This window comes from Grammomys surdaster, unplaced genomic scaffold, assembly GCF_004785775.1.
Source record: "Grammomys surdaster isolate TR1022 unplaced genomic scaffold, NIH_TR_1.0 371, whole genome shotgun sequence".
Taxonomy (NCBI): Eukaryota; Metazoa; Chordata; class Mammalia; order Rodentia; family Muridae; genus Grammomys; species Grammomys surdaster.
Genome location: NW_021604790.1, coordinates 5,226,384 through 5,251,806, shown reverse-complemented (window position 1 = coordinate 5,251,806; position 25,423 = coordinate 5,226,384). Strand labels below are relative to the sequence as shown.

General features: G+C 41.2%; 1 protein-coding gene across 2 annotated transcripts in view; it reads right to left on the bottom strand.

Annotated features, from left to right (window-relative positions):
* Positions 1 to 5,426: 5,426 nt before the first annotated feature.
* Positions 5,427 to 25,423, bottom strand: part of Tlk2 (tousled like kinase 2) — a 91,556-nt gene continuing 71,559 nt past the window's right edge. For both annotated transcript variants that reach the window (XM_028780573.1, XM_028780574.1), the window contains exons 17-22: positions 20,506 to 20,595; positions 18,051 to 18,220; positions 16,678 to 16,816; positions 11,557 to 11,668; positions 8,302 to 8,409; positions 5,427 to 6,518 (exon numbers count right to left, since the gene is read on the bottom strand). In XM_028780573.1, the coding sequence (XP_028636406.1) occupies positions 6,345 to 6,518; positions 8,302 to 8,409; positions 11,557 to 11,668; positions 16,678 to 16,816; positions 18,051 to 18,220; positions 20,506 to 20,595 (793 nt within the window). In that variant the 3' untranslated portion in view covers positions 5,427 to 6,344. The remainder of the gene's footprint in view (positions 6,519 to 8,301; positions 8,410 to 11,556; positions 11,669 to 16,677; positions 16,817 to 18,050; positions 18,221 to 20,505; positions 20,596 to 25,423) is intronic.

Genomic DNA, 25,423 nt, shown 5'->3' with positions numbered 1-25,423 from the left:
AAGCCAAGCCAAGCCAAGCCAAGCCAAGCCAAGCCAAGCCAAGCCAAGCCAAACCAAACCAAACCAAACCAAACCAAACCAAACCAAACCAAACCAAACGAACAAGAATCTATAGACAAACAGAGCCATGGCTTCTGGAACTAATTTGGAGGGACACACCTCTCTTATCTTCCAGTAACAAAACCTTACCACAGGGCATTGGCACTGGGCTAAGAAGCTCGGATCTGGCACTATGTTAGGGAAAGGGCCATACTAAGGTTGTGTGTGTGTGTATGCATGCACGCGCACATGCATGTTCTGTGACCATGTCTTCTAGAGCTTTTGTTGACAGAGACAGCAACTAGCCATACCTGTTGTTCATCGCCCAGCTCCCCACCATAAAGCTTACAGTAACAAAAACCACAGCAGGAAGATTTATTCCTATTTATCCATTATAGACAGTTTCTAGAAGTGGGACAGGAAGAACTATGCCTTCCGAATCTTCATGTGTCTATGTGTTCAGGTGACCATGCATACATGTATGTACATGCATGTGTGGAACCCTGTGTGTGGAATCCAGGTCAACATCAGGTATATTCTTCAGTTGCTCTCCAACTTCTATTTTGTGGCAGTCTTACTATGTACCCCTGGCTTAGCTGAAACGAATTATAGACCAAGCTGGCCTTGAACTCGGAGATCCACCTATCTCTGCCTTCCAAGTGTTGGGATTCTAGGCTACATGGTTGCTGGAAATCTAAACTCAGGTTCTCATGTTTGCCTTATAAGCACTTTACCAAGCCATATCCCCAAGCCCTATCACCTTTTAATCTATATACAAGATAACAAGACAAAGCAAGATAACAAGTTTGGTGAAGCAAACTTGAAATCCTAGTACTATGGAGGCTGAAGCAGGCCAACCTAGGCTACACAATGAATTTCAGAACAGCTTGGCTGTATACTAAGAACCAATGTTAAATAAAAAATTATCTATCTATCTACCTACCTACCTACCTACCTACCTACCTACCTATCCTGAGGAATACATATAAAGAACACTAATGGAGTTCTGTGAACCACATTCCCTTTCTCTTCAGGCCAGCACTGCAGAGGCAGTCTGGGCAGCACTTCAATATAGATTCCTGAGGACCACTAGCCAGGAGGGAGGGGAAGGGTTAGAAAAAACATGGCAGAATTAGGATTGACAGAGATTAGGACAAACATACATCTCTGCCTGCCTGTCTGTCTGTCTGTAAGCCCATGTACCATCTGTGCCCACACCCACCTCTGTGTAAACATAGCACTCAGTGACTCCAGCTCTAAGAGTTTCAACCTGTAGTAACCTTCCCAGTTACTACAGCTCTGTCTACTGCTTGTCAGCAAATGGCTCTAGGCTTCACTTTCCTAGTCTGCAACAGTAAAGCCCCTTCTTTAAGCAACCTTCCCCCCTCCCCCATGCAGTCTCCAAGGGAAGAAAGCTTAATGCTAGCAGACCTGAGGTTAACAGTCTTCTAACTGGACACTTAACTACCACACCCAGGGGCCTGACCCAGAGCCAGATGGGTGGGGCCGGAGCAGCCAGCCAGCCACTCTCTGACCCTTCTCACCATGGGGTCTCAAGCCCAGAGCAGTACTCTTCCACCCCCCTCACCCCCCAAGACTCCAGTCTGTCTAGGGCCCCTGCTGGGCTCAGCCTGCACAAAAGCACTCTTGTGTTCCCTGCCCCCACCTGGCCCCAGACCTGCCTGTTTTTCCAGCCTCTGGCAGGTTCCCTCAATCCCCACCAGGCCTCTTCCCTCTTTTAACCCTCTTCACCTCTCCAAAGAGCTGCTTAATCAGACTGCCAGTTGAAGTAGTCTCTCCTGTATTCTTGGACCCTTCATGTATGGGGAAAACCGGAAGAATTTACTCATAATAAGATAGCTAGTGTTTTGCCAAAGGGAAGAATGGCTCCCAAGTGTACTGAGATGGCTAGGCCTTCTTGCTGCTCCACATAATGACAGGGTCTAACAACAGTCCTAAGCTTAAGATAGACTTTGGTTCCCAAAGATAAAAATAAAACAGAACTCATCTCTCTTGCAGTCAGGTGAGTTTGGAAGAAGCCAGAAAGCTAAGTGAAGTACCTAGGTGTGCAAGGCCTTGGGTTCCATCTGGCTGCTCCAACGTGACAGATTCTACCACTCATCTTCAATAAGCCAACAGTGAAAAGCAATGTAGCAGCCACAATTGTGAAGAGAGATAAAGTGTTCCAGTGATGGATGCATCCAAATCCATCTTCAAAGTTCTAGTATAGATTTAAGCTTAAGTAGAAAGCAAGATATATGCATAATTATGCAGTCTTGATCCAGGGATGGTCTTGCTGTCAATGATGGCCCCAGCTTTAGGTGATTTTTCTTCCCCAGCATGAGATTCCTCAGGAAGTTCTAGTTTCTTGGGATACACTGTTAAATACTTCCACAATCAACTGGAGGGACAGGTATCTTTTAACACATTCCTACACCTGCCAGGTAGGTTGGTTACACTGGCACTAAGAAGTCTCACAGCTAATCTCTCCAATGGCCCTGCCGGCAGCATTACAGGGCTGGAAGGTGGGTGGACAGAAATGGCAACCTTCCAGGCTCATCCTACCCTGGGAGTCCAAAAGTCCACGGCTATGCTCTCAAATACACACCTGAATCAGTAACCTAGGAATAGCACAGATGTTTAAGCTTCTACCTCCAGTTTTGTAGTCATTGAGATGGGGCCCAAAATGTACACATCTAACAAAGTCCTCATGTTGCTGACTGTCCCAGACTCAGCCAGAAGCTGCCTTCCAGGCAGAATGAGACCATGGGCTGACATGGAATGGCCAAATGAGCTCCTGCCAACAAGGTGAGAAGGTTCTGAACTTCAAACTGGTGAAATCAGGGATTCCAAACTCAGCTCCTCTTACAGAGTTTTGTCATCTTCCTTAAATATTCTTATTGTACTCTGGTGTGTCAGGCGCTCTACTTACATTCTCAGTGCAAGATGTCCCTGGATATTGCAAAGGTGGAATTTAAACTCAGGCCTAACGTTTAAAGCCTGATTGATTCTGCCTAAAAAACTGAATGAAGAGGAAGAGGAGGAACATCAGAAACACTTGGGCTAGTAGAAGTCTCAGAAAGAAGAAAATCATGAAAGGTGGCCAAGTTAGTTATACACGTTACTTTCTTAGAACAAAGCCCCAGTGCCCGCTTCTAGCTCTAGGTCCCTACAAAATGACTGGTTAAAGAGAATTGTTTTCTAAATTAACACAATGTTCTTAACTATCAATTTCAGCAAGAAGAAAACATGTCCTTCCCAAATGACAGTGAAGGAAACAGGCTTGTCTGTGACAGACAGCCAATGTGCCCGGGTCAGTCACAGCAGCGGGATGCCAGCAGTTTAACCACACAAGCCTTGCCCCTTGGGTCCTCATGGATTGTGAGCCCAAAACTAGACCTTCATTTGCTGTTTGCTATTTACTGTTGTACTTCTACCGCTTGGTACATCAGAAACACAAAAAACACTACTGTAAGTCAACACATTTCCATTATGCCTGGAGGACCCATGGGAACCCTAACAGCTACCAAGGTTTCCATGGCAATGTGCCCTTCATAAAGAGAGGGTCCTGTGTGAGGCTGGAGAATGAACCTCAATGAAACCAAGAAGCTGGGAATTAATTTCTTTTAAAATTACATTTATTTATTTATGTGTGAGTAATGGTAGTACCAAGGCAGATATGTGGAGGTCAGAGGACAATTTGTAGGAGTTGGTTTTCTGGGATCACGGGTATTAAATTTAGGTAACCAGGCTTGTCAGCAAGTTCCTTTATTTGCTAAGCCATCTCATCACCCTCATTTTTTATAATTTTAAACTCATGTTCTTCTGTCCTACACTCAATGCTGGAAAAGGCCAAAACAGTCTGGATAAGTTTAATTATAAACTAATACTTTTTTTGGTCACTGTATTACAGGAGTTCAACCATGGGTCACATGTGTCCTAGAACAGTCATGAATGCAGTCTAGCATATTTGTAGATGACAGTCATATTTCACTGTTAGAAGAATGCTGGATGCACTGGATAGAGTAAGTTAATATTGTGGCCATAAGGGACTAAAGGCTGGAGAAAGTGAAACTCGTCTGATGTCAGAGAAGCCCACTCAGAGATTTCTCTGACTTCTTCAAAGAGGAAAAGAGGTCAGCGCATGTTCTCTGGGGCTTCTCCAGGCAGTGGGAAAGATGCCGTGCCCAGATTCAAGCCAGGCCAGGCAGGACTCAGTTCAAATCACACAATAAGGGAGGGTGCCCTTCTTTAGGACTAAGAGAGAAAAGGCAGACACAAATCGAGCCTGCCACACACTCCTCAGAACATAGGAAATGGGGTCACAAGTGAGGGAAGGAAGGTCTAATGCCACAGTGTCTTTTTCCAAACTGAGTCAAAACTTCAAAACTGCAGGAATCACTAGATAAGGGTACACATTTAGTTCCTTTAGCTAGTTTAACATGGCTTCTACTTCCCCCTCCTTGTGCCTGCAGACACATCCTATCATCATTGAAACTGACCTGCACTTTGCTTCACCCCTGCAGGCAGTGACTGCAGGATTGGGGTGCAGGCTGAGGGTAGAGCTACATTTGCCTGGCATATGGAAGGTCCTGGCTCCAGCCCTCGCATGTAAGCAGGGGAGAGGTACACACAAAATACATATTTCACCAAAGCCTCAAGAGTTTTCTCTCCATGAAACACTATGTGACAAGAGCCACCTACAAATTCCTTTGCTGTGGAATGCTCTGGCTTTCTTTAAGATTACTTGATACCAAGGAAAGGGGGGCAGGACTACAAATGCACACGGGTCTTAGAAAAGGTGTCCTTGGTGGCACTTTTCACATGCACAGAGCACTAGAGTCATGAATTGCTTAAGAGCCCGGCACTTCCTGACTCCCCACCCCTGCTCTGATCTCTACAGCTTTAAGTATTTCTGGCTGGCTCTCTTACCACACGTCAGTAACATTCCAAGCTGGCTACCACATGTTCAGGCCCTGGCCTCCAACTCTCTCCTGCAGAGTGATCTGCTGGGAAAGGGCACAGTGGGGCCACACGGCTCCCATTTCAGCTCCACCTCCAGTAGATCACACATCTCAGAAATAAGCCAAATAGAGGGGAAAAAAGAAAAGCTGAAATACCTATCTATCTGAGTTACAAGAGGGTACATGCTCACAGACACACACACCGGAGCATAGTCACCATAATTCAAATGCCTGAGAGAGGATTTTTTTCTCCTCAAAGATCTAACAGAGGGAAAAGTTCATGTGCTGATCAAGTTTAATAGCACGGTTAGCAGACATGAGCAAGAAGACTGTAGGCAGGAGCTGGCCACCCTTGGAGCCTGCTGTCTACCTCTAGAAGCAGTTCCCATAGTTACTACATAGAGTCAGAGAATCCAGGAGGACTGCATGGACAGATGAACCTTTATTTAAAAAAATAGCACTTCAAATAAATTAAAAGGGACAACCGTCAAGTGTTCAAATTGTGAAGAAATATCTGAAAACCTAGAGAGACTCCAAACTGCAGTCTTTTAACCTCATTCTTTGTCTGATGGCCAAACTCTCGCATCTCAGAACTCCCACTGCTTCTCCTACTGAGGTGAGGGAAGCATTCCCAAGTGGGAGAGCAGATGGAGGAGAAAGCTGCATCTGACCGGAATGAACATTGCCACGTACTCGCTAATACGGGTTTCACTTTATGACCAAATGTATTCTTTCAAAAATAAAAAAGGGATGAGGGAAGCTGCATGTTTTTAGAAACTGAGATTATTCAGGGCTAGCACACTAACTCTAGTGCCTTTAATGGCAGTAGCAACTTTTTCCTCCGAAGTCAAACGCCATCCCCAGCCGAGCCTTGTGCTACCAGCTTTTCAGGAGATGTTACCTAAACTTTATTAAAAGAAAAGAGCAAGTTTAAATATAGACACTGGACTAGCCCAGTCTGTATTTTCAAGTCCACATTCTTCATCTGAAGCACTGTGTCAGGGAACCCCGAGTCTGCATGTTTGCAAGTTCACAGTACATGGAACCAGTTTTTTCCTTTTAACTTTTTCCTCACTCAGAGCAGCCACCCACGGGTGACCGTTGACGCTGGAACCTCGGGCGGGGCCTTTTCCTATGAGGCCTGGCCAGAGCTGCCCAAGGCTTCTCTTCAATGAGAATTGATGCTGTCATGCTCTATGGATGGGAAAAAAAGCAAGAAAATAAAAGCACCTGGTACAGGTTTCATGAGATCCATTCGGATTCACTATGTTCCAAACCCACTGCTGAATGCCATGTGTCCACTTTGTGTGCTGAACAGTTTTGTGGCCTTGGGAGTTGGTCTCAATTCGAAGAACTGTTATTGGATGCCCCAGAGGTTGACGCAGTAGCAGCTCCTGCAGGACTACTTGTGGAGACTGACTTTCGGATGTGAGGCAACAAGTAGGGGTCACAGGCCAGCTGCTGCACATCAATACGATCTTCCTTTCGATAGGCCAAACATCGCCTGATAAATGCCTGAAAAGGAAGTTTCATAGAAGAGATAATCCTGGCACACGGTGGGAATCTGAGGTACCAACATCACTGTTAGAACCCAGAGCAAATACCCCCTCAAGAAGACAGGTTTACAGCCTTCCCCAAAATCCATCAGGCAGACCAGAGAAGACAAGTGCCAGCACCAGTACTGGGGTTTGCTGAGTATTTCAGACATGATTTAACTTTAACTATCAACATGGACATTTTCTTCCCATCCACTGTAAGAGGCAGTGCAGTCTTATTTACACAACTCTTATCTTAAAGACATTTAAGCGCTTTCCATCTCCCTGTTTTTTTGACCAGAGTTCAACATATTCAAATTTTATAATGCAATTTATTTAAATTAATCCACTTGTTTGGTTTTTTTTTTTTTTTTCTCTCTCCCCTTCAAACAGACTCTCATGTATCCTAGGCTGGTCTCAAATTCAGTATGTAGCCAAAGATGACCCTGAATTCTGATGCTCCCACCTCCACCTCTGGAATGCAGGCATTACACACATGCACCCAACCAGTTTTGGTTACTGTAGTGCTAGGGATGGACGACAGGGCTCTGCAAGCTAGGCAAGCACTCCTTCAACTCAAATATCCTCTACCCCAAGGGATCAGTTTTTAAGTGTAAAATATTACACTCATATGGAATCTATACTTCATAGTAAGCTGGTAATGGTGTGTGCCAGGCTCATCGGTGACAACACATCCTATCATCAAGGCATGTTGCCAGGAGAGGCTGTGGAGCAGGGAAAGACTATGTTCTTCATGCTCTACTTTGTTACGAACCTAAAACTGACTGAAAAAGTAAAAGTTGGCTAAGGATGGAACAAGAGGTAGAGTGCATGTCTAGCAAGCAAATGGCCTCAAGTTCAGATCAGCATGAATAAAAAATAAATAGGGTTTCTGGAAAACCGAAATCATACAACAAGTGATCAACTTTTTACTTTTTTCAAATGTTTAATTATCAAAATATAAAGATAGAAAGGCAATTCTGGCTTTTCAAAATTGAAGACACAGGTACTTGCTTGATTAACATATTTGGAAGCTAAGACACATATTCATTGAAAGGAACATGAAACTCCTGGCTTAGAAAATGAGCCTTTCCTAGTGAAATACATAAAAGGTTCTCAGACTATGAAATGACTAAATAAGTGTCTCCTCACACAGCTGCCAGTGTAGGCTCTTAAAACAGCAACTGGACCACACAACTGCCATGACCCCACCCTCTGCCTGCTTCCCATCACATTCCACTTCACACTGGCTCTGTAGCTCTGCACAACTACAACTTGCCCTTCTCTGCAAAACACCCTTACCTCAAATCTGCACATGGCTCTGACTTACACGATACTCAAGATACTAATCAAATAGCATCTCACCACTGAGACCTACCCAACCATGCATCAGAGATGGAGAGGGGCTGTTCCCTCTCCACCTCAGCACGCCTGCATCATTTCTCCTGTGGAGTCTTAGCTCCCTTACAGGAATCAGACTGGATACCCTTCCTATTACACACATTGCCAGGTACAACTACTCTGGAGTGGATGTAGCCTTTCCTATCACAGATCACAGAGCCTTTGTGAATTAAATCTGTGACTATTTCTTTTACTGACTTGGGGATGAGGTAGACAGACCAGAAGCAATATCCTTCTTTCCACTGTTCTAATTTGTCCCTATCCTGCTGCTTAATAATGGCTCAATTTCATATCCAGTTACTACCATCCAAAGAAATGACACAGGAAACAGCCATTTCTGCTGGCCAATGAATCCAACTTACCTTTGCTTCAGGTGTTACTACTGGCTTTGGCGGGAACTGGACTTCAGTAGCTTTAAGAATAGTATTCTCTTGTAGAATATCTTGCTGGGACTGGTTATGGCCAAAAGGCTGTCATATAAAAACAGAATAAACTAAGGTTGGCCTCTGGTTACACAATTTAATACCACAGAAGAGTCTTACTCTGGGGATGATCTCCTGTAAGGCTCACCTTTGACACTTACCAGGAGGGCCCAGAGCTTAGAGCACTCAAGGCACAACAGAGAAGCAGCAGCACTGTCTATCTCTAGCTTTGCTCACAGCTAAGAACGAGTCACAAAGAAGCCAGTTGTCTCTTCAACTCTGACTCACACCTTTGGTGACTATACATTTTTATGAGCCACTAGCCAATCTAGTATGTACATAAAAAAGGATGGAAAAATAAATAAATCGTAGGTGGGTCTGGGGCTGGAGAGATGGCTCAGAAATGGAGAATACTGGCTGTTAGGCAGAGGACCTGAGTTCAACTCTCAGAACCTACATGGTGGTTCATATCCATCTGAAACTCCAGCTTCAGGGGATCTAGTGCACAATTCTGAGCTCAGCAGGTACCAGGCTCTCATGTAATGGATACATGTACACGCAGAAAAAAGCACTCAAAAACATAAAATAAATCTTAAAAAAGGAAAATGTTAGAAGAGAACATGTTTTCTAACACCCAGTCTGAGGGATGGGAATGGTGACTTACAACTGTACTCTCAGCACTTAGGAAGCTGACACAGGACAATCACTGGGATTTCAAAGCCAGCACAGTGAGCTCTAGGCCAGTTTGAACTATGTAACAAAGATCCTACCTCAAGAAACAAAACTTGACAAATAACAAAGACCTGGGAACACTTAGGGGTTTTAACTGTGCCTCAAGCTGCAGTTTCCTTAAAACAAAACAAAACTTTAAAAACCAGGCTAAAGCTCAGTGTCCCTCACAGATCTGAAATAATTCTACATAACCTCTACCACTAGTATTAGTAACAGTTCAACATTAGTAAACAGAACTCAAAATAATTCAGCTTTACTAGTTCCTCATAGTTTTTTTTGTCTTGTAGAGGCTGGCCCAAGAACAAGAGGCTAGAGAGGAAGGTACTATCCACATTAAGACTTTGCACTGGGAATCTAATAAAAACATTAAGGGTTCACAGGGCCTACAAAACTCCTATCTGCTTTATGCCTAAGTTCAGCCTAACTAAGCATTAAAACATAAACATACTAAAGGCAGAAGGAATACAAACAGACAACAGGACCTTAATATGTGTGCATACTATACACATGTGGGTGTATAAGATATGCTCACAAGGAAAAATACCATTTTTCTTGTTCTAATGATATGACACCTTTACTAGAAACAGACAAGAAACACTGTTTGTGTGAGCATGGGAATGGAGCCCACAGATGGCTTTGCACATATCAGCTACGTAGTGTACCACTGCACTGCATCCCTAGCCCTTGGGCTTCTTTCTATGTCTTATTGTTTTCTTGACACAGATTTTCTCTGTGTACCCCTGGCTGTCCTGGAACTCCCTTTGTAAGCCAGGCTGGCCTTGAACTCTGAGATCCCCCTGCCTCTGTCCCACAAGTGCTGGGACTAAAGGCCTCCCATGGGTCCCTTGGATCCTCTTTCTGGTATAACAGGTATGGGCCACCACACCTGACCGAGGGATACTTTCCGACACCACCTTCTTAGCACAAAAAGAGCAGGGAGGGGTAGCTGTACAGACGGCTCAGCAGCTAAGAGCATTTGCCTCTTTTGTAGAGAACCCCAGTTTAGTTCCCACCATCCAAGTCAGTCATCTCCTAACCTCTTATAACTCGAGCGCCAAGGTATCTGTGTGGTTAGTTTTGTCAACTTACCACAAGCTAGAGTCATCTGGGAACCTTAATTGAGTGTATCCATAAGAATGCCTATAAGTGGGTCAATGGAGCATTTATTGTCCTGATTCAAGATTCATGTGGAAAGACCAAGCCCACTGTGAGTAGTGTCACTGTAGGTAGATGGTCCTGGCTGACATAAGCAAGCAAGCTAAGCAAGCTAAACAACCAGTAAGCAGCATCCCTCCAAGGTTTCTGCTTGACTTCTATCAATAGTAGACCATGATCTAGATATATAAGCCAAACAACACCTCCCAAGGTAGGTTTTTGGTTTTGTCATGGTGCTTATCACAGCAACAGAAAGCAAACAAGGCCAGTATCTGATACCCTCTTCCATGGGCACACACATTCATGTACTCAGAGATACACACACATGAATAAATAACAAATCTTTGCCAGGTATGGTGATTCACTTCTTTAATCCCTGTGCTCATGAGACAGAGGTAGGACAATTTCTGTAAGTTTGAGGCCAGCCTGATCTAAACATAGACAACCAGCCAGGGCTAGATAGTGAGAACCAGACAAAATTAACACAACAAAACAAAATTAACACACAAAACAGTATGAAGGGTCTGGGGAGATGGCTCAGTGGATAAAGTGCTTACTTGCTAAATAAAAATGAGGACCTGATTTTGATCCCCAGCACCCACATAAAAAAGCCAGATGCAGCAGTATCTGCCTATAGTCCTAGCACAGGGGAGATCGTGGGGACTTACTAGCTAGCTAGTTTAGCTCAGACAAGTTCAGTGAAAGACCTTACTTAAAACTAAGATGGAGAATTAACAACAAACCTGAGGTGAACGTCTAGGCTTCACAAGCACATACAATCACACAGTATGTTTTTATTAATAACAGCTTTTATCTAATGAGGTGGTTACAAATAAAATCTAGGGGATACGTTTCAGATCCTATTGGAAAGCTTGGGAAAGTTTTTTGGGCAGATTGTTCATGTTACTAAATGACTTCAAGACAGATGTGATATGATACCAGCATTCGAGAGGTTGAGGCACAGGGATTACCTTGAGTCTGAGGTCAGCCTGTGCTATTTAGTACAGGCTAACCACAGCTACAAAGCAAGACCTTAAAAAACCCACAACACCCTATTTTACATGAATTCGCATCAGAATTAAAACATAATCTTGTATTTGAGAACTGCGACACACATGTCTCGGGTGGCGTGGGAGAATTCAGTAGGTGCTCTTCAGCCTGGGATTTGTAGGTATACACAAAGTATTTACTGAGAAGTCTGTATTTTCTTTAACCACTACTTTCAGGATTCCAATGATTAACTGCAAAGAAGAATCCACCCTGAGGTGGTGGGTGTGGCCCAGGCCGCTCCACTGCCTTCTTCCTCACCTTCCTCCCATAAAGACACTGGTAGAAGATCACACCCACTGACCAGACATCGACTTTATTTGAGATCTTTGGTGGCTCTTTCCCAACCACAAAACACTCTGGTGGTAAATACCTAGGAGAAAACAGAAATAAAAACACTCAGAAAATTAAATATATAAATCTAAGTTTATACAAAAGGCAAATAAAGAGTCTTATTAAAATATAACACTCAGCACTTGAGGGGCAGGTGAAACTCTGAATAGTGACAATCAGAACAGCCAGGGCTAAGGAGGAAGTCCTTGCCTCTCAACAAACAAACATTTTATATGAAATGTACACGTACACTCTTATACTCAACACTCAAGATTCAACTATCAAGGTTGGAAATTATATATATATGTAAATGAAAGACACTCACTTGAACTTACAGAGGTGGTAATATCTTCATGTGGCATTAAAGTATTTTATTTCTCAATATGTGGGGAGGTAAATATTCTCTCTAGTTTCACTTTGATCACCACCCCTCACCCCAGCCTCCTTTCTCAGGGTTTTGTCTACTCCAAGTGTCATTCACAAGTTTTTGTCGTTGGCAATATTTGGTAGTGTGGTGACAACTGGGATCCCAGCCAGGGCTCTACCATGAAGCTATACATTCAGCCCACAATAGCTTTTTTAAACATGAGGTGACACAAAAGAAACAAAATCTCTTCTATGATAGCTTCCAACAACACAGTTAAAAAGACCTAGAGATTTCTTAGAGCAGAGTCTTCTCCGTATTTAAGGCAGCATCTTTTGGAAGTTTTTACCACAACGATTCCAATATAAGATCCAGGGTGACACTAAAGTCTGAGTTATCAGAAGATGTGTTTTTCTACTTTGAGTGAGACAGCTGAAAGACTAACAAATAGTGTAGAAAAACTCACACAAAGACCATTATCTAAACCCCTTTTTTTCCCATCCCTGTTCTCTAAAGAATCTAGGGATGGATAGAAGGCTACAACAAATTGTATGGTATGGAAGGTACCTGTTAGCGTTTAGGAAATCAAAGGAATAGGCTTGGAATCCTAGCCACAGCTCTGCTGGAAGGCAGAATTCTGAAGATATTAGATGAATTTCTGGAGACCCAGACCAGCAAAGTCTAGCCTAAGGAAAACCTTTTAATTGAGATCCTGTTATGATCCTCATATAAAAATCTAAACTTTAAATCCTTCTTTGCTCATCCACATTATCTGTCAAACTTGTTTACTTCCATATTTTTCTCATCTTTTTCGTAACAGCCTATGATAGATTTATCTTACAATATATACTTAGGATACACACTGAAGGCGACCATGGGTTTGTGAGTTGATTTCCAGTGCCACACAAAACAAACAATTCCTTTTTTTTGTTTGTTTGTTTGGTTTTTCGAGACAGGGTTTCTCTGTGTAGCCCTGGCTGTCCTGGAACTCACTCTGTAGACCAGGCTAGCCTCGAACTCTCGAACTCAGAAATCCGCCTGCCTCTGCCTCCCAAGTGCTGGGATTAAAGGCGTGTGCCACCACCGTCCAGCAAACAAACAATTCCTAACACCGAAATATATATATTTCACTATGACTAAAAAAGGGAGCGAAGAATATTTTTTAAAAAATGTAAGCAAAAGAAAGAAAAAATGATAAGAACAGCTCTTCCAAGTGGCACTCAAACTTTCTTGGACGCTTGATTTCATAGTTACTGGGTCTTTACTACACATCACCTTAAATATGGCTTTGGGTTTATAACAAATATAACTTTGATTCTAAAAATGACCGCTGAAATGTATTTTTTTTTCTGCAAAAATGCAATTTTTTTTTTTTTTCTGAAGAGGTGGCAGGGAAGAACAGGGGTAGTGAACTCATCCAAAAGGTAGAGTGGTTAATTTGTTAAAATTTTTAGAATGTAAAAGACAGTTCAACTAAACAGTACAAGCCTGGTAAATCAAGACTTCTAAGACTTGGTTTCCTCTATCTATAAACAAAGACATAAACTAATTTTTTTATTCTAATTAGTGTAAAAAATAATTTTTTAATAGTGCCAAAACCAGCAAATATTGTACTTTCCTACCAAGAGCTTTTGGAGGGATTGTAAAAAAAAATCTGGCTCATTTTTATCACAATACACATCTTCACACAGAAGAAGTGAAGCTCTGAAATGATGCCCAAAGCATAAACTGAGCTCAACTATGTCTTGTCATTTGTTTTAAAAGAAGGTCTCACTTTGTAGTCATGTTGCTCTTGAACTCACCATGAAACACTTGCTTCAATTCTCCTGCCTCAGCCTTCAGGGCACTGTTATTAAGGGCATGTACCACCTTGCCCTACTCACTTATCTTACATATGTGCAAGAAAGTATGGTGCATGCACAAACCTATGCAGGTGTGCACACCTGTGTACGTGAGAAGAGACTGTCAGGGGTCCTGCCCCATCACTGTCTATGTAGCTGTGTCTGACCTGGAATTGGCTGTGTAGACCAGACCGGCATGGAGAGCACTGCTTCTGCTTTGAGGACTAGGATTAAAGTCTGTGCCACCATGCTAGCTATCACCTACTCCTCTGAAACAGGATCTCTCAGTGAACCTGGAGCCACATCATAGTAATTCTCCTTTTTCTTCCCCCCACAGTGCTGGGGATTATAGATGTGTGGACATGTTTTGCTTTATTTTTTTGTGAGTGCTAAAATCCTAACTCAGGCCCTCACACTTGCACTGAAGGCAGTCTGACCCACGAAGCCATCTCTCTTGTCTCCCAGCTCATTTATCTTAATATAGAGTTCTAGAATGAATAGTTAAAACCCACAGTTATATAAAATGTTCTAAGCCTGCCCACCCCCAGCCTGTTTTTATCTCCCTGTGTCATCATCATAAAAGGATAATATATTGAGGCCAATGATTATGACAGTGTTATAAAATTTAAAAAATCTCAAAAACCCTCTTTTATTTACTTATGATTCATTTATTTATTCATTCACTTATTTATTTGTTTGTTTCTTTTTAGGCAGGATCTTTCTACATAGCACTGGCTGTCCTGAAACTCACTATTTAGGCAAGGCTGGCCTCAAACTCATTTAGACCCATCTGCCTTCTGAGTGCTGGGATTAAATGTGTATGTTACCGCGGCTAGTTCAGAAACACTCTATCTTATTTTTTCATTATGGAAAAATACTCAAATATACTTAAAATAGAACAAATAACCGTCACCCAGTTTCCATCTTTGCTTTACATGATTATCTAATAAGCTACTTTGGGCAAAGCATTATATGACTTTTATTTCAATTTTAATTGTTGATTTTTTTATTTCTTAATAAATTGGCAAAAATAGCACCAGGTAGCAATAAGACAGGGTCTCAGGGTCTCACTGTGTACCTGGATAACCTGGAACTCACTATTTAAACCAGGGTGGCCTTATACTTATAGAGACCTACCTGCATCTGCCTCACAGTGCTGGGATTAAAGTGTGTACTACTATAAATGGCATATTTTATTATTTTTAATAGCTATTTTAAACAAGAGAGAGAGAGAGAGACAGAGACAGAGACAGAGACAGTCAGTCAGTCAGTCAGTCAGGGGGGCTGGAGAGATGGCTCACCAGTTAAGAGCACTGACTGCTCTTCCAAAGGTCCTGAGTTCAATTCCCAGCACCCACACCACATGGTGGCTCACAACCACCTGTAATGGGACCTGATGCCCTCTTCTGGTGTGTCTGAAGACAGCAACAGTGTACTCAGATACATAAATAAATCTTTTAAAAAAAAAAAAGAACACGCTAACAACTACAAAGCTTAAGTGCAAGTCCCAATGAACTCATACAACAGAGGTGCAAACCTCTTTCCCAGAAGTACCAACTCTGTGTTTCTGTGTCACTTAGAGACAGGCACTCTAACCCACACTATCTTCCATAGTGAGTAAACACTATAAATGTAACTTCTATTTTAAACCTAGAATTTTAAGGTTTTAACTTAGAAACTGACTCTTGACTCTAGGTACCATTTCCCCAAGCATAAAGAGCAAGAGAAAAAGGGGCTCGTTGTCCACCTAACAATCAGCAGGACGGGGTAGGAGAGCAGGGCTCATTCCACATATTCTGAATGGTATGCCCTTTCATCTGCTTCCACTAGAGCCCCCTCATTACTACAAAAAATTCTAAGCCTGGGGCCTCCTCAGGCTCAGATACAAGAGCACGCTACTTACCTCTCCTGTGCCATGTATGAGGCTTCTCTAGGTTAAGAATCATTTCAGGCAGAATGTGGCTTTGCATAACCACCTCAGAAGGGGACAAAATCATAAAACCACAATCACAAAATTACATGCCCCAGGCACAGGTATGCTTTATGGTTCTCACTGTAAAAAGTAATAGTGAAAAGCCAACAGCAGGCAGGAGTGCTCACTGGGGTCAGGTGACTGGGAGAAGGGTGACAGGGCTTGGTAGGAAGAAGGAGCCTCAAACTCTTTAGGACATGCTAACAGAGAAGAATATGATTCTGCTCAACTGTGCACACTCTTGTGTGGACATTTCATGGGATGCTGTAGATTTCTTTTTGTTTTGTTTTAGCCCCATCTTGATTTTCACAACTCCGTAATTCCTGACAATTCATCATCCTAGAAACAAATCCCTCATCCTATTAACACAAGGAGAGGCTTCTACTTGAACTGTAAAGAATTCAAAGCCATTTTTAAGGCAACTAAGTAACCCTGTTCTCTGCTGGCTTGTATAGTCAGCACTGTGTAACAAACAAACATTTCCAAGGGCCAGACTATACAAGCACTCTCTCAAGGGTTTTCAAGAACAGAAAGAAAATAGGAGAGAAATTGCTATAGAAAGTCAAACTGTGCCGGGCGGTGGTGGCGCATGCCTTTAATCCCAGCACTCAGGAGGCAGAGACAGGCGGATTTCTGAGTTCGAGGCCAGCCTGGTCTACAGAGTGAGTTCCAGGACAGCCAGGGCTACACAGAGAAACCCTGTCTCGAAAAACCAAAAAAAAAAAAAAAAAAAAAAAAAAAAAAAAGTCAAGCTGCTAAAAAGACTGTATTTCTGTCTTAGCAGACTACATGGGATTAACTGAATCACTATGGAGCCAGTACAGCAGAACCACCCCCCAGCAGCTGGTCTGGCAGACTTCCTAGATACCTACCAATAAGTACCAGCACCTTGTGACGTTAGCTCCATGCCATCCACTGAATTGTAGCTATCATCATCCATGATCTTGGAAAGACCAAAATCTGTAATTTTTATCTCTCCACATGCGGTACCATTTACTAAAAGGATATTACCTAAAAAGATAAAAACCTTCATGAATAAACAGAGACTTCTTTATTAAGAAAAGACACACAAGAAGGAAATGAGTGAACTCTAATCTTTGGATTTAGTCTAATTCTAACTTTGGGAGAATCTTTAGTGTCCACTGGAAATTTCTATTTTCTTAGAATTGCCTGTTTAATGTGCCAAAATCCATGCTGGGCACTGAAAATAAAAATGACTTGCCAGGGGCTGGAGAAATGGCTCAGTGGTTAAGAGCACTGACTGCTCTTCTGGAAGTCCTGAGTTCAATTCCCAGCAACCACAGGGTGGTTCACAACCATCTGTATTAGAGTCTGATGCCCTCTTCTGGTGTGTCTCAAGACAGCTACAGTGTACTCATATACATAAAATAAATAATTAAAAAAATATAAGTAAAATATCACTTGTATAGTTGAGAAAGAAAGAAAGAAAGAAAGAAAGAAAGAAAGAAAGAAAGAAAGAAAGAAAGAAAGAGAGGAAGAAAGAAAGGAAGATTGGCGGGAAAATTTCATATGAACGTTCAGTGTTCTCTCTATGCTAGCAAGCCTAGAACAGCAATTTCAGGAAGGTGGAGGTGGAGGAGATATATATATAAAAAAAAAATTTGGGAATCAAAAATGATGCCACAGCGCCACCTACAGGCTCTACTACAGGAAAGTGTAGTGACTTTAGAGACAGAACAGTGAGTGGTCAGCTTAAAAGTCACAGCCAACAACAGAACAAAGAAGGTGACAAGCATACACATTAAACAGACAAAAAGCCAGCTAACAAAAATAAAAAGTAAGGGATTAAAAAGCTTTTTGCCTTTTCCCAATGCCTACCAAATTAAATGATAATTAAAAAAGATAAAAACCGCTCGGGTCCTAAGGAAATGAGGAGTATATGTGTACCTATCAGGGAGACGTGAGGCAAACTGCTGCACGCTGTGAGTAATGGGAAAACAAAATGGAACTTGCCAAAACAGTTGTTTCTAAACGACATCATTAATTTTCCTACTTCAGCACACAAAGGCATTGTTTCTCCAGAGAATTTAATCTAACCACCCACCCATCCACCCGCCTACTCCCAGCACCAGGCAGCCCAGGACTCCTTTCTTCCCACACCTACCCAGGCATCTACAGTGATATACTGTTGGGTCTTCTTAGCTCCTGTCAAATTCTTTTGACCTAATAAACTTAAAAGTCATTTAAAAGACACTTAATAATATCTCCTGAAAGTTAGCCATACCTGGTTTGAGGTCATAGTGTATGATGGGAGGTTTTATTTCATTTAAGTACTTTAAAGCGTTCACAATCTGCATAATAATGGACCGGGCTTCCTTCTCCGACATTAATTTGTGCTGTTTTAGGTAGAAGTCCAGATCGTTTCCTTCACAGTATTCTAATACTGTACAAAACCTGAGGGCACATACATTTAGCATTTAGCAGTGAAGTAAAAAGCAGATCAAAACTATCTAAACTGCTCTCAGCAAAGACTCAGTATTACACTTGTCCGCCTTCGTCCTCTGTTCCTAAAACACTCTTCTAGTCCACGTCAGAACGCTCTCTTGGAGATGAGCTTCTGTAATCTCCACATTGGCATCAACGCTACCAAAGTTCATTATGGTATACTTCCTCTCAGAACACTGACAAGACAAGGATGTGTGAGCAAGCCATCCTCTTATAGCAGGGTCTCCTTTGCATACCCATTGCACATGTTCACTATTATTCAGTGACCAATCACAAAATTGTCCTTGCCAAGTGTCCAATATAACCGAGTGCATACACTAAGGAAGAGTCTAGGTTCTGCCCAGATCTCAAGAACTGGTTGTGTACCATGTCTGGCAAAAGACTACACAGATGTGTTCCATATGGTATGGATTCTTTTACTTATATTCATGCCAATATATCATTCATATCCCCATTTAAAATTGCACACCATTGTTGGCACTACAAGTAATGCAGCTATCCCCTCAAGTTGATGTATGTTTCCTTGTACTATTTGAATATTCCTGTGAGATAAATACTTTTTTAAAAAATCTTTTTACATTATGGTTTATTAGTCAGGACTTAACTAAGAAATAAAAACTACTTGAATATTGAAGACAGAGAGGCTTTGATTCACAAGCTGAAGATCTAAGAAGACACTGTCCAGTAAGGCACCCTAGTGACCAGTTACAGTAGGGAGCTGTTAGCACCTTAAAGCCAGAGGGTCAGAGGAAGAAAGTGGTACTTGCTATGAAAAGTCAGGTCACTAGGGAAACTAGAGCTATGTGCTTACCCACTGGTTGAACCCAGCTGAACACTCACTGACAAAGCTTACCAGAGATGCCCCCCAAACACAGTGGAAGGAAGGGAAGCAGTAAGCAGCTATAAGCTCAACTTTTAAGCCACACTACAACTGACTATAAACACACACTTGCAGAATCTCAGGACTGAACAGTATAAACTGTATGTTTTATGACACCTAAAGGCATGCTAATGCTCTGAGAGCCTATCTGAAATGCTCATTTTTATCTGAGATCCTGAAATGAGTCAGACTCTTTTTCTTGAAAATATGTCTACAAACAGACTGCTTGCCTGAGAGAGCTTCTGGGTGGATAGACCAAACTCCTGGACATCCTTAGGAGACTGAGGTAACATCTACTAGCCAGACCTAAGGTATCTTATGTTCTCCTGACTCAGGCCAAACTGCAAGTAAAAAAGTTTCCAAACACTGAAATATTCCTAAACCCTGAGTAAGCCCAAAGGCTCTGCAGCTTACTAACCTGTATATTGCTATACACAGGATTATCAAGAGGACCAAAGATCTCACACAAATAATTTTGTCTTTCTGATATTCAAAAAGGCTGAACCCTAAGATCCCTCCCAATTCTAAAATCCTATTGTCCAGGAACTTGTACTCCAACCTGTAGCACTGGGCTATCTTTACTTTTGTCACTTAAAGCTCACTGGGTCATTAGTCTCTAGAGTGGGGCTGAGGTTCTCTTCAACAGTCTATACTCACTAGGCCTGCTAGTGGCACGTCAGCACCAACATAAACCAGGTCCTAAGGCCCAACTGCTACACTTTAGGAACATTGTGAGCTAGCTATATAACTAAGCACAGTGTAATCTGGCTATAAGAAAGGAGGAACTACTGACACCTAAGTACAATGAATGTACACCTGGATAAGCACCATGCTAACTGAAACAGACCAGTTACAAAGGACCACATATCACATGATTCCACATGTGAAACTGTCCAAGGAAGAGTGAAATGGAAAGGTGATAGTAAAAAGGTTCAGATTTCTTCTGGAAGTAAAAAATGATCTTGGATAATGCCCATACATATCTGTGACACATATGAAAACGCACTCAATTGTGATGGATGAATCATATGGTATATAAATTAGAATAAAGTTCTCTAATTTTTAAGTTGGTATCTTAATATTGGACATAATGGAAATATTTATGCTACAGAGATTGACAATCACCTTATTTCTCTCCCTGTCAAGCCAGTTTTTACTAGCATGTAAGTGTCCTTGTCCTTTAGTCAAGAGATGTCTGGCTGATCCAAATTTGAATTGTTATAATTATTTGTCTGTAAATTAATAAATTTAATTCACTTAGAGAATATTTTCTGGGCCTAGATTTAAGCTCCATTTCACAAGTATTCAATATGTCAAAAAAAAATAAGGTAAGGGAGAAGGGAGTGGGACTTACGAGTCAGTGTCCAGTGAAAAGTAATCATACAGCTTTACTATTCGGGGATGGTCCAGTTCTTTGTGAATCCGGTATTCCCTACACGCATGCCTGTGAACACAACGGAAGCATAAACAGAAGGCACTCGGCTTGCTCTTCAGAACTCACCCTGACTTCTCTTAGCACTTCCCATTCCCACATGTTCATTTGTTTGCTCCATTTAGATACATCTGGCCATCTCATCTAATTACTCTTTCCTCAATCCATCCTCTATTCTATTTAGACTATTTCTATCTATGAGAAAATAGTAGGTGCTCAAATATTTCTTTCTTTTTAAAAAAAATCTTTTCTTTTAGATTTATTTATTTTATGTATATGAATACACTGTCACTGTCTTCAGACACACCAGAAGAGGGCATCAGACTCCATTACAAATGGCTGTGAGCTACCCTGTGGTTGCTGAACTGAAATTGAACTCAGGACCTTTGGAAGAGCAGTCGACGTGCTTAACCACCGAGCCATCTCTCCAGCCCTCAAATGTTTCTTAAATGAATGGATGGCAATTCTTCTGTGACTCTTCTTTTATGCTAATTCCCAATTCTAAAAATTATAGTCTTCTCTTCTAAAGTAATGCTTCCAGGGACTGGGGAGCTGGTGTATTGGCTAAGTGCTCCTTGCTATGCAAACCTAAGGATCAGAACATGGACCCAGCACCTTTGTAAATGCTGAGTGGGCATAGTAGCCCATTTGCATACCAGCCTCAGAAGATGAACACAGAGAATCCCCAAATCACAAGTTCTGGGTCTGGCTGAGACCCTATCTCACAAAACAAGGTGGAAGGATGATTACTGACATTAGCTTCTACCTCCCAAGTGCTGAAATTATAAGCATGAATTACCACAAATGGCTTCACTTGAAACTGAACAAAACAAAATTATTTTTTTTGAAGCCACTAGATACTCTGGAGGTAAGAGTCTTGCTGCCAACCAAACCTGGCGACCTGAATTCATTCCTGAGACCCACACGGTGGAAGGAGAACTGACTCCCACAATTTGTCCTTTGACCTCAGAGTGCTGTTGCACACACACACTCCTAACAAGTAAAATAAATTTAAGAAGCTTTAAAACATACCTTTCTAGTTTAAAATAATAAAACTATAAGCAAAGTATATTACATATGTGAGATATGTATCAGCCACACAGAATTTTGAAAGAGCGAGCAGGGGCCTGAGGAGATGTTTTGGTCAACAAACTACTTGTCTTAAAAGTAACAAGGACCTGAGCTCATAACAGCGGGGTGCAGTGACCAATGGTTATGACCCCAGTGCTGGGGAAGCAGAGAGAGGTGGGTCCCTGGGGCTCACTGGACCATCAGTCTAGGCTATTTCATGAAGTCAAATGAGAGTCCCTGTCTCAGAACCCACAGTGATAGCTCCTGGGGAACACATACAGCTGTCCTCCAGTCCTCATGAGTAGGCTCACGGACTTGCACACACAGTATCAGGCACACATGCATGCAGAGACAGAGTGACAGAGGCTTACGTCGCATGTTTATCAAAAGGTTTTAAAAGTGGTTCTTATTTATAGACAGTAACTAGAAACCACTTTAAGCAACTTAGCACCATTTTAGATGTTTTGTTTAAGGCAGAAGTCAGAAAAGAGAAATTTTCTATTAAAAAATGAAAAACAGTGATGGTTTCTGAAGCTGGTATGTTTCAATATATCAAAAAGTACACATAAAACATGTAACTTAAAAAAATTAAATTTAAAAGCTGGGGAAATGAGGGAGGAACAGAAGCCTCCAAGTAATATTAAAGGTTTTCCCTAATGGACACTTTGGAGTAAATGTCAAGATGCTGCTTTAAGTTTCACTGCTGCTTCTAATGCTTCATTCGCCATCACTGTCTTCCTATACAGAAATGACAGGCCCATACTAAGACAGAGGAGGAGCAGACGCACACTAAGTGAAGAACAGAAGACCTGGCTCCCTAGACTCTGGCTTCTTCATCACTGAATGGGAACTCTAGAGATGCATTCCTGTGGGTACTGAGCACACACAACCTTGGCTCAAAACCCCCTTTCACCAAAATAGTTCCACTTAGGATTCAGTGCAACATTACCTTTGACAAAATAAAATTACGAACAGAAAAACAGCAACAACTTGCAACCCTATGGCAAATCTATGGTCTTTAATAATTACTTGGAGGCTTCTGTTTCTCCCTCATTTCCCCAGTTTTTAAACTTAATTTTTTTTTTAAGTTATGTGCTTTATGTGTACTTTTTAATATATTAGAATATATCAGCTTTGGAAACCATCACTGTTTTTCATTTAATAGAAAATTTCTCTTTTCTGACTTCTGCCTTAAACAAAACATCTAAAATGGTGCTAAGTTGCTTAAAGCAGTTTCTAGTTACTGTCTATAAATAAGAACCACTTTGTGTGTGTGTGTGTGTGTGTGCTTTTTTTTATTTGAGACAGGGTTAAGAACCACTTATAAAACCTTTTGATAAATATATGATGTAAATGCATGTGTGTGTCTCTCTGTTCAAGTCACTTCTGGTTAAGCAGACTTCTAGACTATAATTACATGCCCTTTTGAGTAACTTTTGCACATTTCAAAGTACAGACCACTTTTGTCATAAATGTACAGAAAACAAAGGAAACAAATGGCAGAGAAAGTTATGAATGAAAGAAAGTGCCAAAGGTTTCATTATCTAAGCCAGGTATGGTAGCATACCCAGTAACAGCAAGATTTAGGACACTGAGGCAGGAGGAATGGTACAAGTTCAAAGTCAGCTGGGCTACAGAATGAGATCCAATGTCAAACAATTTACAATGAAGTCCTCAGCAACTACAGGAATACCTAAAACTGCAAACCCAACACAGCCCCCTGCCAGGCTCTCAGGCTATTGCTTTGTCCTTCTCTAGCAAGGCATGACTGACCTGTATCCCTCACAATCAACATTTCAGTTAGCATCCAATAGACTAAAGGACTATAAATGAGAAAGTAAAAGAAATTTATACACTAAAATGTATCCTTTTTTCTTCTTATAGAATGATGTAAACAGATTTCTGGAATGCTTGCTTTTATATTAGAAAATTTAAAAGCTTATAAGAACATATGAATTCAGATATAAATTATTTTTTAATTTTCTGTATATGAGTGCTCTATCTACATGTACACCTGCATGCCAGAAGAGGGCATCAGAGCTCAGAATAAATGGTTGTGAACATGTGGTTACTAGAAATTGAACTCAGGATCTCTTGAAAAGAGCAGACAGTACTCTTAACTGCTGAGCTATCTCTCCAGCCTAGAATAATTTAAATACATACAGAAATAGATATAAATTATTTTTACTAATTAAGACCACTTAATATGTAATTTTTCCTACTGTAGACTTTTGTTATATTTTGGAAAATTAAAGAAATGTAGCAGGGAGGGATAGATGGTTAAGTGAGTAAAGTGTTTGTCGTGCAGGCTCAAGGATCCAGTCTGGGACGCCTGGACCATGTAAAAAGCCTGGCCCAGTGACACTAGAGCCTCTGTGTTGGGGGTATAGAGACGGGCAGATCTGTGGATCTGCTGGCCAAGATATTTGTCCGAAGTGGCAAATTCCAAATACAGTGAAATAGTCTGTCTTAAAAAAAATAAGGTGAAATAGTTGAACACAAAAAGAACTTGCTATGTGATAATTTGAGTTCTGTCTCTGGAACATACATGATTGGAGAGAAATAACTCCCAAGGTTTGTTTTCTGATATTTCACATGCATGTTAAATGTGTGCATGTAAACCCACACAATCGTAATTTTTAAAAAAATTATTTTTTAAAAAATAAAACCCTAAGGTGGACAATGACTGAGAAGACTACTAGTTTCCACATGAATATGCACATGCACACATACACCATACACTACCACCCCAGTTCTGCCTCACCCACTCTTTACACAAACTAAAAGAAAAATAGTAATCTGTCATTTTCATACTGCAAGAGTAATATACCAAGTTTACATTTTGCTTATAGAAAAAAGGAAAGACTTCAGTGTGATGGATGTTGTGCACTCACAATCCTACTGGGAGATAGAGGCAGGAGAAGTCAAGAGTCGTTATCATCTAGCAAAATGCCAGCCTGGGGTACATAAGGTCTTGTTCTCAATACCCCTCTCCCATTCCCAAAAGACAGGAATATAACTCAAAATTCAATGAAACAAGAATGCTTTATTTTGTTTAAGGTTCTTCTTAACCAAGTAAATAATTTTGCTCCAAACAAAAGTGGGAAATACCTCCCAAATAGAAAAACAATTTAATAAGACCTTACTAGGCAGGACAATGTTATTAACACTGAGGCATACATACTTCCTTTTCAATGTTAATCTAATGCTAAATTATTAAAGCACTCTTCTATTATAAATCTATTATGTACTTGACCCAAGTCAAGTTCAGAGAAGTTAATGACACTTAACCAATTTACCCATTTTTAAAAAATGATTTATTTATTGAACTGGAGTGACAAATTGTTTATAAGCACCATGTGGATGCTAGAATACACTCCGGTCCTCTGCAAGAGCAACAAGTGTCTTAACTAATGAGCTGTCTCTTCAGCCTCAACTTATCATTATTTATAGCATAAAGTTCAAAGCAAGATTTCCTATCACTTAGTTAAAAATCAGATGTGAAAGTGTTGAAAGTGTCTTTCCAGGAAAGACTGGAGGTCATAAAACACTCCTTTCCAATATGTCAAAAGAGAAATGGCAACTGACAACCTCAGGTGCCACCATAATCCCCGTTCCCCAAGAGGAAACAGTGAGACGATACTACACACAACTCTAGTTAGAATACCAAAGTGTAGATAAAGGAGGCAGTGGCTATCAGTCTATCTCTTTTCCTCTGATATATATATGAATGAATGAATGTGTGTGTGTGTGTGTGTGTGTGTGTGTG